We start from the raw sequence: 14,729 nt of genomic DNA, 5'->3' as shown, positions 1-14,729 counted from the left end.
GATTGTTATGTATCCATTACCAGTTACCAAAACCACTACACACAATGAAGATAGAGGGAAAAAAATAACAAACATATCTACACAATGGTTTTTATATAGTGACACCAAAAGAAAACTCTAGATTTTGCTTGCCAATGTATTTAAAAGTGTTTTTTTTTTTTTTTTTTTTTTAAGATTTATTTATTTTAAGGGAGGAGGGGCAAAAGGAGAGGGAAAGAGAGTCATAAGCCGACTCCATGCTGAGCATAGAGCCCAGCGCGGGGCTTGATCTCAAGACCCTGAGATCACCACCTGAGCCAAAACCAAGAGTTAGACGTTTAACCTACTGCACCACCCAGGCACCCCTTTTTAAGTTAAAAATTTAACTATGTTTCCTCATTGTGTCACCATCGTTCATATCGGGCTTTCTACATTTTCAAATTTCTTAAACACGTATCAGTTGGAAGAGGTTGGGGGGGACACATTGCTGGATGATCTGAAGGGGTTTCTCTCTTTTAGTTCTTAGCAATAAAGGTTAGAATTGGACTTCCAAATAAGGAACCTCTTACCCTTGAATGCTTGCTGAAGAAGCGGACTCCCCCGGTGGGAATGGTGCTACAGGGTTATGGTGAGGATTAAAGGAAATGACAAGTATCCTCATCTTAGCTCTGGGTCTGGCCTGAGCAGGTTTTCAGTGCAGGTAATTTCTCTCATCCTTTATTTTCTCCACTTCCCTGACCCGGCAACACAACGTAGGTGCAACCCAAGGCCAAGTAAAGGAGTCTGGAGAGAATTCCCCTTGCATGGTGCTAGTATGCTCTCCATGAACTTCCAGATGACCAGAGACCCGAGGAGTTAATACAGAAAACGGATGTGAGGTCCAAGACTGGTTCACAGGAAGATACAGTGGAAAGTTTAGAGAAACAAATGCACATACCACACAATTATTAGAGCATATTACAGTGTCATTACAAGGCAGTGGTTCTCAAAGTATGGTCCTCAGATCAGCAGCATCAGCAATAGCTGGGAACTTGTCCAAAACACAGATTTTAAGTGGCCCACCACAAGCCTACTGAATCAGAAATCTGGGGGTGTGTGGCCCAGAAGTCTCTTTTAACCAGTTCTCCAGGTAATTCTCATCCACCTTGAGGTATGAAAACCATTAATTATCCCATTAAGACATATGGTAGTATCTCAATAAGGGAATTAATGTGTTAGCTATACATTAAATTATAATAAAAAGGTTGAATATGTAGAGGTAGTAGAAAATAAAAATTTCATTTTATTCCCACTAAATATTCATTTCAACACAAATGATATGTAGTTAGGACTAATCCATCTTTTCACTGGCATTACTTTCTAAATCACAAGGTGCTGAATTATTTAACATGTAAAATAACTGAAACGTTTTAATTCCAATTAGAAGCAAATCATCATCGGTACAACTCATACAGGAATAATTATAAACGTGAGGGGCTGGGAACCTTTAAATAGCAGCTACCAAGCTAGCCACTTCTGTCTTCTGGGTAGGCGTGAGGGAGAACGCAAGGGACACGCTCCACAGGCGGGATGGGTGAGCCCTGACTCAGGCTGTGGGGAGGGAGTTGGCACAGCACCACACAGTGCGGTGGGCGTGTAAACCCCCGTCTACACTAGTCTGGATGAAAATCCCCACCAACAAAAGTAGCTTTACTACAGAAGGAGAGAAAGTAGACAGAGATAAACAAACGAAGGCCAGAGGCCGCAGCCATGGCAATAATATGTGGGGTCAACGTGCACAACTGAGCTGAAGATCAAAGAGTCTGCAGATGTGGGACGACCCACGTGTGTGTTCAAGGGCTTCAGGAAAAGCCCATGTTCTTTCTTCTGGCTCTGGTCCTAACTAGCCTCTGACAATGAGGAAGTCCTATGGAAGCTCTCTGGTCCTCACAGTTTCTTTAGTTGTAGGTTGAGGTGACTGGACTCTACAATCTCTCAGGTTGGCTCTAGTTCTAAGACACTACAATTGTATAACAGAAGGTCTTACTCTGTGTTTAAATTTTTACTGTTTAAGTATCCTGGGATAAATAATTGATCAAAACAGTTAAACATACACACACTCTAACATTTTACTTCATTAGGACCGATATTCATCTGTAAGAAAGCATCCTTCTCTTCCTTATTTGTTGCTATATGTATGTTATTTTGTTCATCTGATGAAGAAACATTATCTATGAGGAGATGCACAGGTGACCAAATTCATTTAAGCCTTGTATACTCAAAACACAGAGATATATAAGATATGAACTGAAGACTAACCTCTTTCCTGTGGCATTGGTGACTGGCTCAAGGCAGGATGGGAACTGGATTCTGACTGGCTCCCAGGTGGCTGAGGAGGCATCTGACTGCCTGGAAAACACAGGAAGGGAAGTGGGGATGGGGAACCCTCTACATTAATATTGCAATTGTGCAAAACCAAGACACAGTTACATTTATTTAATCTTAACGATTAGAGAAGGTACGGCCCCATATTGAAAAAGACATGGCTCAAAAAGCGTGCTACATTGCCCCTTTCTGGTAAAATGAAGAAGAAACATGGATAATCATATTCAGCCAATGACCTCCTGAGAAGTTTCATTTCTTACTGAAGGAGTTCCCAAACTCACAAATAAATTAGCAGCAGAAATCCAACAAATACTTTAACACATTTAACAAAATCCAAGACTAATGAACTAAACTCCCCTCCTGAGTTTGAACTAGTTTCTAAGTGCCCAGACATGCACAGTGGCCAACAATTTTTTGTTGGTAAATATTTATTCGATGTAGAAATATCAACCAATTACTAGAAAAATCTTTATAATTAATCAGAGATTTAACATAAACATAGAAGACCTTCGTGAAAAAACATAAAACGTACTACTATAAAATGTAGTATATATTAGCACTAAAGAGGGAAGAGGTATTATCCTGCACCTTTTTTGATCCTTATTGTTAATAAAGCAACAGCATCTATTAACATCTATTTGATTTCCATTTATTTAATGTGTGCTCAGTTTGTCTTTTCAAACTAAAATGTAAGCTCCTTGAGACAGGAATCATGTCTTTTACTCCTTTAATCCCTTCATTAGCATAACAAATATTAATAAAACTTTGTTATTTAATGGCCCTTAATCTGAGCACATGAATTAAAGGAAATGATACTTATTATTTTTATTAATTAAAGGGAGACAATGAATCACATGAAGGCAGGAGACAGGATTTTGAAATTTAAGAATCATCAGAGGTACTTGAGATCTCAACTCACTTTCTGGCTCAGAGGTTTAGATACATTTTGACTAAAAATATTACTGAAGAAGGCAGTTGAATTTAGCACAATCCTCAAGGAGCTAGCTCTCAGGGCACCAAGACCCTGCTGTTTCATCTTCTAATCTCCTCCTTTGCTAAAATAAACTGAAAGACCGAAACAGACAAATGTACATACCTACGTACATACATGCGAGCGTATACAGACCTCCCTGCATAACCCTCCGATACCACAGTCTGTGATCCTGCCAGGTCAAGCTAACTGCTCTGACATCACAGGACCTGCTTTTCTATGGTTTTGCACATTGCTACAAGAGTCACAACTGAGTAGAGAAGGAAATTAATGTTATTGAAGATTACCACCACGTCACCTGGTGAAGGTCACGCTGCAGAGCCTGGTGTTTTATGCTGAATAACCACCCTCTCCTATTTCTAACCAATAGCATCTCTGTGAGGCCAGGCAGCCTGACTACAGACCAGGAAGAGCACGGTCCCCAGAGTCTCTCAGGACTGTCACTCATTACTAATTCTAATAACGGTTGTATCTGTGACAGCCAGAGAGGGAGGAAGATGATTTTCCATTTAGATAACATGTACACATCGTTGTTAAAATATAGCTATAAAAAAAATCCTGAAATTGTTTTTGAGAGTTTAGTCTTCGCACTTTCAGAAAAGAATGTATGTGAAACCTATGAATGTATTTCTGTGTGTTCCTGGGTTCAAATGCCCTTCTCATTCTCAGAGAGAGTGAAAACCAAGATCTGAATTTACAGATGCTGAGAAACGTGGCACTGTGAGACCACTAGGAGAAGCTCTTCAGTGACAGCCACACCTAGTGTATAAAAAACCTAGACAAACAGTCCAGCCTCTATTCGGCCATTCATTTCACTCCTTGACATTTGTAGTAAATTAGTGTGAGCACCAAATAATTAAATGTAAAGTAAAAAAAAAAAACCCAACATTCTGGATGAAAACAATTTCAAGGGTAAACACTGGTCATCAACGTGGCTGGAGACACATAAAAGGTGCTGTGTCTGCTCAGGGACATGTGCTTCCTATGACATGCCCTAAGGCTCCCAACCTGCAGCCCATTTAGAAATGGAAAGCGCTCTGCAGCCAAACCCTGACTTTTTAAAATGTCACCGGGGAGTCAGCTGCACTGAGACAGTAAGTGCTTACATTATAATGATTGTTTCTGTATGACAGCCCGAATTCATAGACTCATGACAGCAAAACACACAGTCATTCTGTGTTAATACAGGACACCACCACTTACACTACGCACGCCCAAGGCACTGCTCTCATGTACAACACATCAAGTAAAAATAAAAAAAGGCTCTAAGAAACCCATCTCATGAGTTCATGAACTACTGCTGCAGCCAAGCGGCACTGCGCCCGTCTGGCGCAATTCTAAGACAGTAACTCTTTACAGCAATGAGAGAATTGATTATTAAATCTATCCTTTAAAGAAATAAACAAGAGCCTTTGCATGGTAAAGACAGATCTGAGCAAACCGCTTTAAGCTCCCCATGTGCTTTTACCCTCTCTTTCCACTAACAGTTTCGTAGTTACGAAGAAATACCTTCATCCTCCGTATGCCCAGGTAGAAAGCAGCACAGTCATAGTAGCTGATGAATCAGAAAATATGTCTGAGAAATATAATACAGGATTCGTTTGTGTCCATGGTCCATGTTAAGAAGACAATTCAGAGAGCTCTGAACCAAATGAATTAAGTAAATACCCTCACAACCACAGGTTTTTATAGAACATATGTTTCTCGTAAGTAAAACCTTTTAAACAAAATTTGGTAATTATTTTAAAAGAGAATATTGCCATGCATAGTGAACAAACTTTATGGGAAGGCTTTAACATTAAAACGGAGTTTTTAAAGAAAGCCATTTTCCCCTTGTCTATGTCTATAAGGATGCAAACACAATCGAAAACACATTACAACTGGAAAAAACTATATTAGAATAAACATAGTTAATTCTAGAGTTAGAATAAGTCCCACTACTTTACAGCTATGTATTTATTCTTCAACGACCGTATATACAATATTGTACAAATCTTGGTGCAACAAAATAAAAATGAAACACCAATATGTCACCTGAATTTCAACTGTTGCCAACTTAAAACTCTCAGAAGTCTATATCATGATTTTTTTAAATTAAAAACTTTAAATTTTACACTGAAAGAAGTTACCAAATGAGTACAATGAGTTCCTATAAATCCCTTAGCCTACCTCCCCTAGTGTTCACATCTTTTATCACCATACTATAATTATCTAGAAGCACTTCACGTGGTACCACACTATTAGCTAAAGATCTTATTTGAATTTCACCACTGTTTTTCTTTCTTTCTTCCATTCCAGGATCTCACACTGCCTTTAGTTATTTCTCTTAGTCTCCTCCAGCCTATAAAAGACCCTCAGTCTTTCCTCATGTTTATGACCTTGACGCTTTTGGAGAGTACTGCTCATGACATTGATATGTTTCATTTCTGGCGCTGTTTACCTTGATTACTTGGTAAAAGCTGGGTGTCTACCAAATCCCTCCAATATAAAATGACTATTTTGCCCTTTGTAGTTGTATCTTGGGGAAGATATCTGAGACTATGCAAATCCTGTCTTCTCTCAAACTTGCGAGCACTAATTTAAGCATCCATTAGAGAACCCTGTCTGTAACGTTTATTACAATACTATTTGTAAGAATGATTCTTTATTCCCTTCTTTCCTTCTGCATTTATTGATGGAAATCTACTTGTGAGGAAGAACTAGCTCTTCTTCCCCATTTGCGTATGTATTTATAAGACTATTCGTTTCTATCCACAAAAACTCATTGTAGAAGGCACACTACAGGATGACTTCCAGCAAGTCACATCCTTGTGTAATCCCCACTTCTTGGTTGAGGGCAGAACTTGTGACTTGGCTTTAACCAAAGAATATAACAAGAGCAATGAAATACCACTCCTAATATTACGTTACATGGTAAAATTAAAGGAATTTTACAGACACAATTAAAGTCCCTAATCGGCTGGCTTTGAGATCACCAAAAGGGTGATGACGATGTGCAGACCCGACTTTGAAAGAGGACCCAGGCTTCTCTGAGCAGACAGTGCTTCCAATGGCCTCGAAGAACGAAGCTCCCATGATGAGAACTGAGCCACATGGCAAGGATAGGCAGCCTCCAGAACTTGAGGGCCTCACTTCTACAACCACAGGAAATTAATTTTTCCAACAATCTGAATGAGATTGGAAGCAGATTCTTCCTAGTTGAGCCTCCAGGTGAGAAGACAGACACTCTGCAGGCTTAGGAGGCCCTGAGCAGAGGACCTAACTAGGCTGCGCCTGGATGCCTCGCCATGGAAACTGTGAGACAGTGATGTGTGTTGTTTTAAGCTGCTAAGTGTGTGGTAATTTGTTAAAACAACAAAAAATGAATACACTCATTGATATATATTTTATTCCATGGGTTAACATGCAACATTGACATTATTATTTTTGCTCAAATCGCTCCACCTTTGGCCATCAGAAGCTCCTTCGAATCCTTAGTTTTTGGAATCATAGACACTGCAGGTTCATTTTGCCTTTTTCCTGACCTAGCCCTGTTATCAACCACTTCTCCTAGGAGTGCTGGTTCCTTTTACCGGAAGATGATGTTCACAGACTAAGATCAGGGCACTAGGGTCTGCTCATTATTTCTGGGGTGTTATTGCTTCTAGGCCCTCCTAGTGAACAGAAGTAGGAAATACACGTATGTACACTAACCCATACATATATGCATATCTATATTTCAGTATTTGTGTGCGGAACCGTGAGCTTATGCCAATACCTCTGATTCCAATCCAGAATTGGAGGGTGTATTGTAGCCTTCCTTCTTTCCTTATTATGAGTTCTTTTCATAATAGTTAGAAACCCTGTTCTCATTATCTAAATCAATTTACTAATTTATTCAATTCTATTATACACACAAAGTAATTTCAGAATTACTAATCTACATCACTGTGAAAAACACAGAGCCATTTGTTAGGACTTCTTGCCATTTTGCATTCCCTTTACACCTTGATTGGCTTTAATTGTTCTGATATTCAGGGGGGTATGTGAAGCACTTCTGTGGTTCCGTAAGTCACAGCGATACAAAAAGATGCACGTCCAAGAGTCAGTCCCTCCTCAACCCTGCTGCCCTATTTCCATTTCTCCTTCTTTCCATTTCTTTCCAGCTGCCCTCTATAATAAGCAATCTTTGTAGGTTTTGGCTTATCTTTGCTACATATATTTTTCATAAATGAAAGAATACCTGTGTATTCTCTTATATTATTTTACTCCTTACTTGAAGGGTAGCCTATCCTAGACAGGTTTTGGGCTTTGCTTTTCCACTTAACAACATATCCTGAAAAGTACATTCTGTAAGTACTTTTATAACATTTTTCATTTGAGGAATAGGTATATGGCATTCCTTTGTGTGAATATTCCATAGTTTACTCAACCACTTGCCTCTATATGGGCATTTACGTTGTTTCCAATCTCCTGTGTATGTATTTCTGTATTGTTGAGATCTATCTTTAGGGTAAATTCCTTGAAGTAGGATTGATGGGGCAAAAAAAAAAAAAAAAAGTAAGTTTCCCTCTGTGAAGCTCTGAACCAATTTAAATTCTCACTAGCAGAGTCTGAAGGGTCTGTCTCTCTGTGACGTCACTAACAAAGTATGTGGGCATTTAAAACATGTTTGTCAGTCTTATATGTGAGAAACAGTATCTGAGATTTTTGAATTTGCTTTCCTGATTCTGAGTGAGTTTGACCACCTTTTCATTTTGAGAGATATAAAAATATATCTTCTGGTTCATTGCTGGTTCATGTCTTTACCACATTTTTCAGTCTGGGTTTTTAGCACTTTTGTCTTGAAGTTTTTAAGAATTCTTTATATATCAGGGATGTTAGCCTTTTCTCTATGGTGTAAGTTGTGACTATTTCCTCCTACTTTGTCAATTGTCTTTGGATTTTATGATGTCTTCTGTAGTGGAACTTTTTTTTTTTTTTTTAAACAAGGGGCCAAATTTATCAATCTTTATTTTTATTGCCTCTGGATTTTGTGTCCCAGTTAGAAAGTTCTTTTCTGCACCAAGGTTAGAGGGGAATTCACCCCAGTTTTCTTCAAGTACATGAATGGTCTCAACTTAATCTACTGGGAGTTTATTTTTGTGTGTGACAAGATAGAGATAACATTTTATCTTTTGTGATCAGTTTTTAAGATCTACTCCTATAGCATGTTTTAATGTCTATTAAAGCTAGCTCTCTAACCCCTCAACCTACTTTTTCTTTTTCAGTGTTTTCTACCATATTTATTTTTTCTACATGAGCTTTAGTATCATTTTGCCTATATAACTAGCTTGTTAATATTTTTACTGGGATTACGAAGATATTATAATTTAAGGAGAATGGAGAACTATTGAGTTCATCCTGTTCAAAGAACAGGAGACATATTTCATTGTTTATGTCTTCTTTAGTTTCTTCCAAGTACATAAAAGTTTTGTGCATTTTATGTTAAATTTATTCCTGAGCATTTACTCTTCTTTGTTGCTATTACAAATGGGATTTTCTCTAATGGTATGTCTTTTAACTGTTTATTGCTCATGTAGAGGAAGGCTATTGCTTTTATTTTTCATTTTGTTTTTTCATCATCATAAGGGTACTCTTTAATACCCATTTCCAATTCCTCCACACCGCTACCAACCCACCCTGCGGTACCATCAGTTTATTCCCTGTAGTTAAGAATCTATTTCCTGGTTCTTAGTTTTCTCTTTGGAGTCTGCTTCTTAGTTCTCCCTTGGAAAAAAGAACTTTATTTTCCCCTTTGCTCATTTGTTTCTTAAAGTCTACATATGAGTGAGATCATACGGTTTTGTCTTTCTCTGACTGACTTAATTCATTTAGCATTATACTCTCTAGCTCTATCCATGTTGTGCTGAAGGGCAAGATTTCATTCTTTCTTCTGGCTGAATACTATTCCATTGTATGTATATACCACATCTTCTTTATCCATTCATCTACTGATGGACCCTAGGCTGCTTCTATAGTTTGGCTATTGTAAATAATGCTGCTATGAACACAGGGATGCATGTATCCCTCTGAATTTGTGTTTTTGTATTTTGGGAGTAAATACCCAGCAGTGTGATTCTTTGATCGTAGGATAGTTCTATTTTAACTGTTTTGAGGAACTTCCATACTGTTTTATATAGTGACTGCACCAGTTTGCATTCCCACCAACAGCGCACGAGAGTTCCCGTTTCTAAACATCCTCACCAATACCCGTTATTTCTTGTGTTGTTGATTTTAGCCATTCTGACAGGTATGAGATGATACCTCATTGTAGTTATGATTTGCATTTCCCTGATGATGAGTGATGTTGAGCATCTTTTCATGTGTCTGTTGGCCATCTGGATGTCTTCGCAGAAATGTCTGTTCATGTCTTCTGCCCATTCTTAACTGGATTATTTATTTTTTGGGTATTGAGTTGTATCAATTCTTTGTATATTTTGGATACTAACCCTTCATCAGATATGTCATTTGCAAATATCTTCTCCCACTCAGGAGGTTGCCTTTTAGTTTTGTTGATTGTTTCCTTCACTGCACAGAAAGTTTTTATTTTGATGTAGTCCCAATAGTTTATTTTTGCTTTTATTTCCCTTGCCTGAGGAGACATATCTAGAAAAATGCTGCTAACAGCTGATGTCGGAGGGATTACTGCCTATGCTCTCTTCAAGGATTTTTATGGTTTCAGGTCTCACATTTAAGTCTTTAATCCATTTCGAGTTTATTTTTGTGGATGGTGTAAGTAGTCCAGTTTCATTCTTTCACAGGTGGCTGTCCAGTTTTCCCAACACCATTTGTTGAAAATATGTTTTTCCCATTGTATATTCATTCCTCCTTTGTCAAAGATTAATTGACCATACAATTCATACAATTGCGGGTTTACTTCTGGGTTTTCTATTCTGTCTCACTGATCTATGTATCTATTTTTATGCCACTACCATACTGTCTTGATTACTACTGCTTTGTCATATAACTTGAAATTTAGAATTGTGATGCCTCCAAGTTTTGTTTTTCTTTTGCAAGATTGCTTTGGCTATTCAAGGTCTTTTGCGGTTCCATACAAATTTTAGGATTGTTTGTTCTAGTTCTGTGAAAACTGTTGTTGGAATTTTGACAGGGATTGCATTCAATCTGTATAGTGCTTTGGATAGTATAGACATTTTAACAATATTTGTTCTTCTGACCCATCACCATGGAATGTCTTTACATTTCTTTGTGTTGTCTTGAATCTCCTTTATCGGTATTTTATAGTTTTCAGAGTACAGGTTTTTCACCACTTTGGTTAAGTTTATTCCTAGATATTTTATTGCTTTTGGTGCAATTGTAAATGGGATTGTTTTCTTAGTTTTACTTTCTGCTACGTCATTATTAATATATAGGAACATAACAGATTTCTGTACATTGATTTTGTACCCTGTGACTTTACTGAATTCATTTATCAGTTCTAATAGTTTTTTGGTGAAGTCTCCAGGGTTTTCTATACATAGTATCATGTCATCTGCAAATAGTGAAAGTTTTACTTCTTCCTTACCAACTTGGATGCCTTTTATTTCTGTATGTTGACGAACTGCTGTGGCTAGGACAGCAATTCTGTATCATGTTGAATAAAAGTGGTGAGAGTGTGGGGTGCCTGAGTGGCTCAGTCGTTAAGCGTGTGCCTTCTGCTCAGGTCATGATCCCAGGGTCCTGGGATCGAGCCCCGCATTGGGCTCCCTGCTCAGAGGGAAGCCTGCTTCTCCCTCTCCCACTCCCCCTGCTTGTGTTCCCTCTCTTGCTGTGTCTCTGTAAAATAAATGAATAAAATCTTAAAAAAAAAAAAAAAGTAGTGAGAGTGGACATTCTTGTCTTGTTCTTGACCCTTGGGGAAAAGCTCTCAGTTTTCCCCCATTGAGTATGATGTTGGCTATGGGTCTTTCAAATAAGGACTTTATCACATTGAGGTATGTTCCCTCTAAACTTACTCTGTTGAGAGTTTTTATCATAAATGGATGTTGCATCTTGTTACATGTTTTTTCTCTGCCTACTGAAACGATCATATGGCTCTTATACCCTTATTGTTGTGACATATTCACGTTGATTGTTTTGTGAGTACTGGACCACATTTGCATCCTGGGAATAAATTCCACTTTGTTGTGGTATGTGATTTTTTAATGTATTGTTGGGTTGGGTTGGCTAATATTTTGTTGAGGATTTCTCCATCTATACTCATGAGAGATACTGGCCTGTATTTCTCTTCTGTTGTGGTGTCTTTATCTAGTTTTGGTATCAGGGTGATACTCGCTTCATAGAATAAATTTGGAAGTTTTCCTTCCTTTTGTATTTTTGGAATAGTTTAAGAAAAATGGGTATTAATGGGTAAGAATGGGAATTAAGAAGAATGGGTTCTTTAAATGTTTGGGAGAATTTGCCTGTGAAGCCACCTGGTCCTGGACTTTCAATTTATTGTGAGTTTTTTGATTACTGATTCAAGTTCATTGCTGGTGACTGGTCTGCTCAGATTTTCTATTTCTTCCTTCTTTAGTTTTGGTAGGTTTTACATTTCTAGGAATTTATCCTTTTCTTCTAAGTTGTCCAATTTGTTGGCATATAGGTTTTCATAATCTTGTTACAACTGTTTGTACTTCTATGGTGTTGCTCTTATTTCTCCTCTTTCATTAGTAATCTTGATTAGTTGGGTACTTTTTTTTTTAATGGGTCTAGCTAGGGGTTTATCAGTTTTGTTGATTTTTTTCAAAGAACCAGCTGCTGGTTTCATTATCTTTTTTTTAGTTTCTACAGCATTTATTTCTGTTCTAATCCTTATTATTTCCTTCATTTTGTGGGTTTGGGTTTTGTTCATTCTTTTTTCCCTAGTTCCTTTAGGTGTAATGTTAGGTTGTTTATTTGAGACTTTTCTTGCTTCTTGAGGTAGGCCTGTGTTGCTGTAAACTTCCCTCTTGCAACCTCTTTTGCTGCATCCCAAAGATTTTGGATCATTGTTTTCATTTCCGTTTGCGCCCATGTTAATTTTTTATTTCTTCTTTGATTTCTTAGTTGACCCATTCATTGTTTAATAGCCTGTTATTTAACCTCAATGTATTTATGCTCTTCCCAGATTTTTCTTATGGTTGATTTCTAGTTTCATAGACTGTGGTCAGAAAAGATACACAGTACGACTTCAATTTTTTTGAATTTGTTGAGACTTGTTTTGTGGCCTAATATGTGGTCTATTCTGGAAAACTCTGTGTGCACTTGAAAACAATGTGCATCCTGCTGTTCTGAATATATCTTTAAATCCATCTGGTCCAGTGTCTGAATATGTCTTTAAATCCATCTGGTCCGTTGTGTCATTCAAAGCCACTGTTTCCTTGTTGATTTTCTGGTTGGATGATCTGTCCACCAATGTAAGTGGGGTGTTAAAGTCCCTTACTAGTGTTGCATTGCTATTATCTCTTTTATGCTTGTTATTAGCTTTTATGTATTTGGGTGCTCCCATGTTGGGTGTGTAAATGTTTACAATTTTATATCCTCTTGTGGGATGGTCCCCTTTATTATTACACAGTGTCCTTCTTTGTCTCTTGTTACTATTTTTGTTTTGAATTCTATTTTATCTGATGTAAGTATTGCTATCCTGGCTTACTTTTGGCATCCATTTGCATGATAAATGTGTCTCTATCCCCTTACTTTCAATGTACAGGTGTCTTTTGGTCTGAAATGAGTCTCCTGTAGGCAGCATAGAGATGGGTCTTTTTTTTATTTACTCTGTCACCCTGTGTCTCTTGATTGGAGCATTTAATTCATTTATATTCAAAGTAATTATTGGTAGGTATGTATTTATTGCCATTTTGTTACTTGTTTTGTGGTTGTTTCTATAGATTTTCTGATTCTTTCTTCTCTTGCTCTTTCATGGTTTGTTGGCTTTCTTTACTGATATACTTGGATTCTTTTCTTTTTATTTTTTGTATATCTATTACTGGTTTTTGATTTGTGGTTACATTGGGTTTGTATATAACATCTGCACATAGCAGTCTATATTAAGTTAATAGTCACTTAAATTTGAGCTCACTCTTTATTTCTCTTGCCCCTATGTTTTAGGTATATGGTGTCATAGTACATCCTTTCATTTTATGAATCCTTTGATTGATTTTTGATTGAATTTTTTATGAATCCCTTGATTGATTTGAGAAACTCTTTATCCCTGCTATTCTAAATGATAGACTTGATGGATAGAGTATTCTTGGCTGCAGAATTTTCCCTTTCGGCACTTTGAATATATCATGCCACTCACTTCTGGCCCATGAAGTTTCTGCTGTAAAACCTGCTAATAGCCTTATGGGGTTCCCTCATAAGTAACTGTCTTCCTTGCTCTTGTTGCTTTAAATTTTTCTTGTTTATTGCAGGCTTTTTGCCATTTTAATTACTGTGCATCTTGGTGTGGACCTCCTTGAGTTGGATTTTTGGGGGATCTCTGTGCCTCCTGGGTCTGGAGCTCTGTTTCCTTCTCTGGATTACGGAAGTTTTCAGCTATTATTTCTTCACATCAATTTTCTGCCCCCCTTATCTCTCTCTTCTTCTTCTGAGATCACTATAATGTGGGTGTTATTACATTTGATGGAGTCACTGAGTTCCCTAAGACTATTTTCAATTTGCATAATTTTCTTTCCACTCCTTTGGTCAGTGTGGTTACTTTCCATTATTCTGTCTTCTAGGTTGTTAATTCGATCCTGTGCTTCATCTGGCTTGCTATTTATTCCATCAGGTGTATTTTAAATTTCATTTATTGTATTCTTAATTTCGATTGGTTCTTTTTACCTCTGTGTTAAGGGTCTCACTGATGTCCTCCACTTTTTTCTCCAGTCCAGTGAGTATCTTTATGATGAATGCTTTAAATTTTCTATCAGGCATATTACTTCTATCCATTTTGCTTTAGTCTCTTGCTGTGGTTTGATTCTATTCTTTCATTTGGAAGATGTTTCTCTGTCTCTCCATTGTGTCTTACTTTCTGTGTCTGTTTCTGTGTGTTAGGAAAGTCAGCTGCTTCTCTTATTCTTAACGATATTACCCTTATGAAGAAGAGGTCCTGTAGTGCCCTGCAGTGCAGTGTCTCCTGATCCCCAGGGACTGGCACTTCAGGGAGTGTCTCCTATGTGTGTTGCCTATGCTCTGCTGTTGAGTCTTGGCCTCTTTTACCTTTAATCCGTGTCCACAGAGACTCTCTTTGCATATTATGGGCAGCAAGGTGTGCAGCGGTTTGCCTGCAAAACGACATCTGTCCCTACTGGAACTGAGGTCCCGTAAGATGCACAGGTCAGGATATGTGAGGTTGGCAGGGTTTGCACCAGTCTTTGTGTGGGGGGGGGAGGGGCCCATTGCTAGGGGACTCAGGGGAGCCTAACTGGGA

General features: G+C 37.9%; 1 protein-coding gene across 1 annotated transcript in view; it reads right to left on the bottom strand.

The window, feature by feature from the left end:
- Positions 1-14,729, bottom strand: part of ARID1B (AT-rich interaction domain 1B) — a 426,117-nt gene that overhangs the window by 91,169 nt on the left and 320,219 nt on the right. The window contains exon 7 of the mRNA XM_040627997.1: positions 2,278-2,367. Within this exon, the coding sequence (XP_040483931.1) occupies positions 2,278-2,367 (90 nt within the window). The remainder of the gene's footprint in view (positions 1-2,277; positions 2,368-14,729) is intronic.

This window comes from Ursus maritimus, unplaced genomic scaffold, assembly GCF_017311325.1.
Source record: "Ursus maritimus isolate PB19 unplaced genomic scaffold, ASM1731132v1 scaffold_13, whole genome shotgun sequence".
NCBI classification, from domain to species: Eukaryota; Metazoa; Chordata; class Mammalia; order Carnivora; family Ursidae; genus Ursus; species Ursus maritimus.
This window is presented reverse-complemented; position numbering and strand designations above follow the sequence as displayed.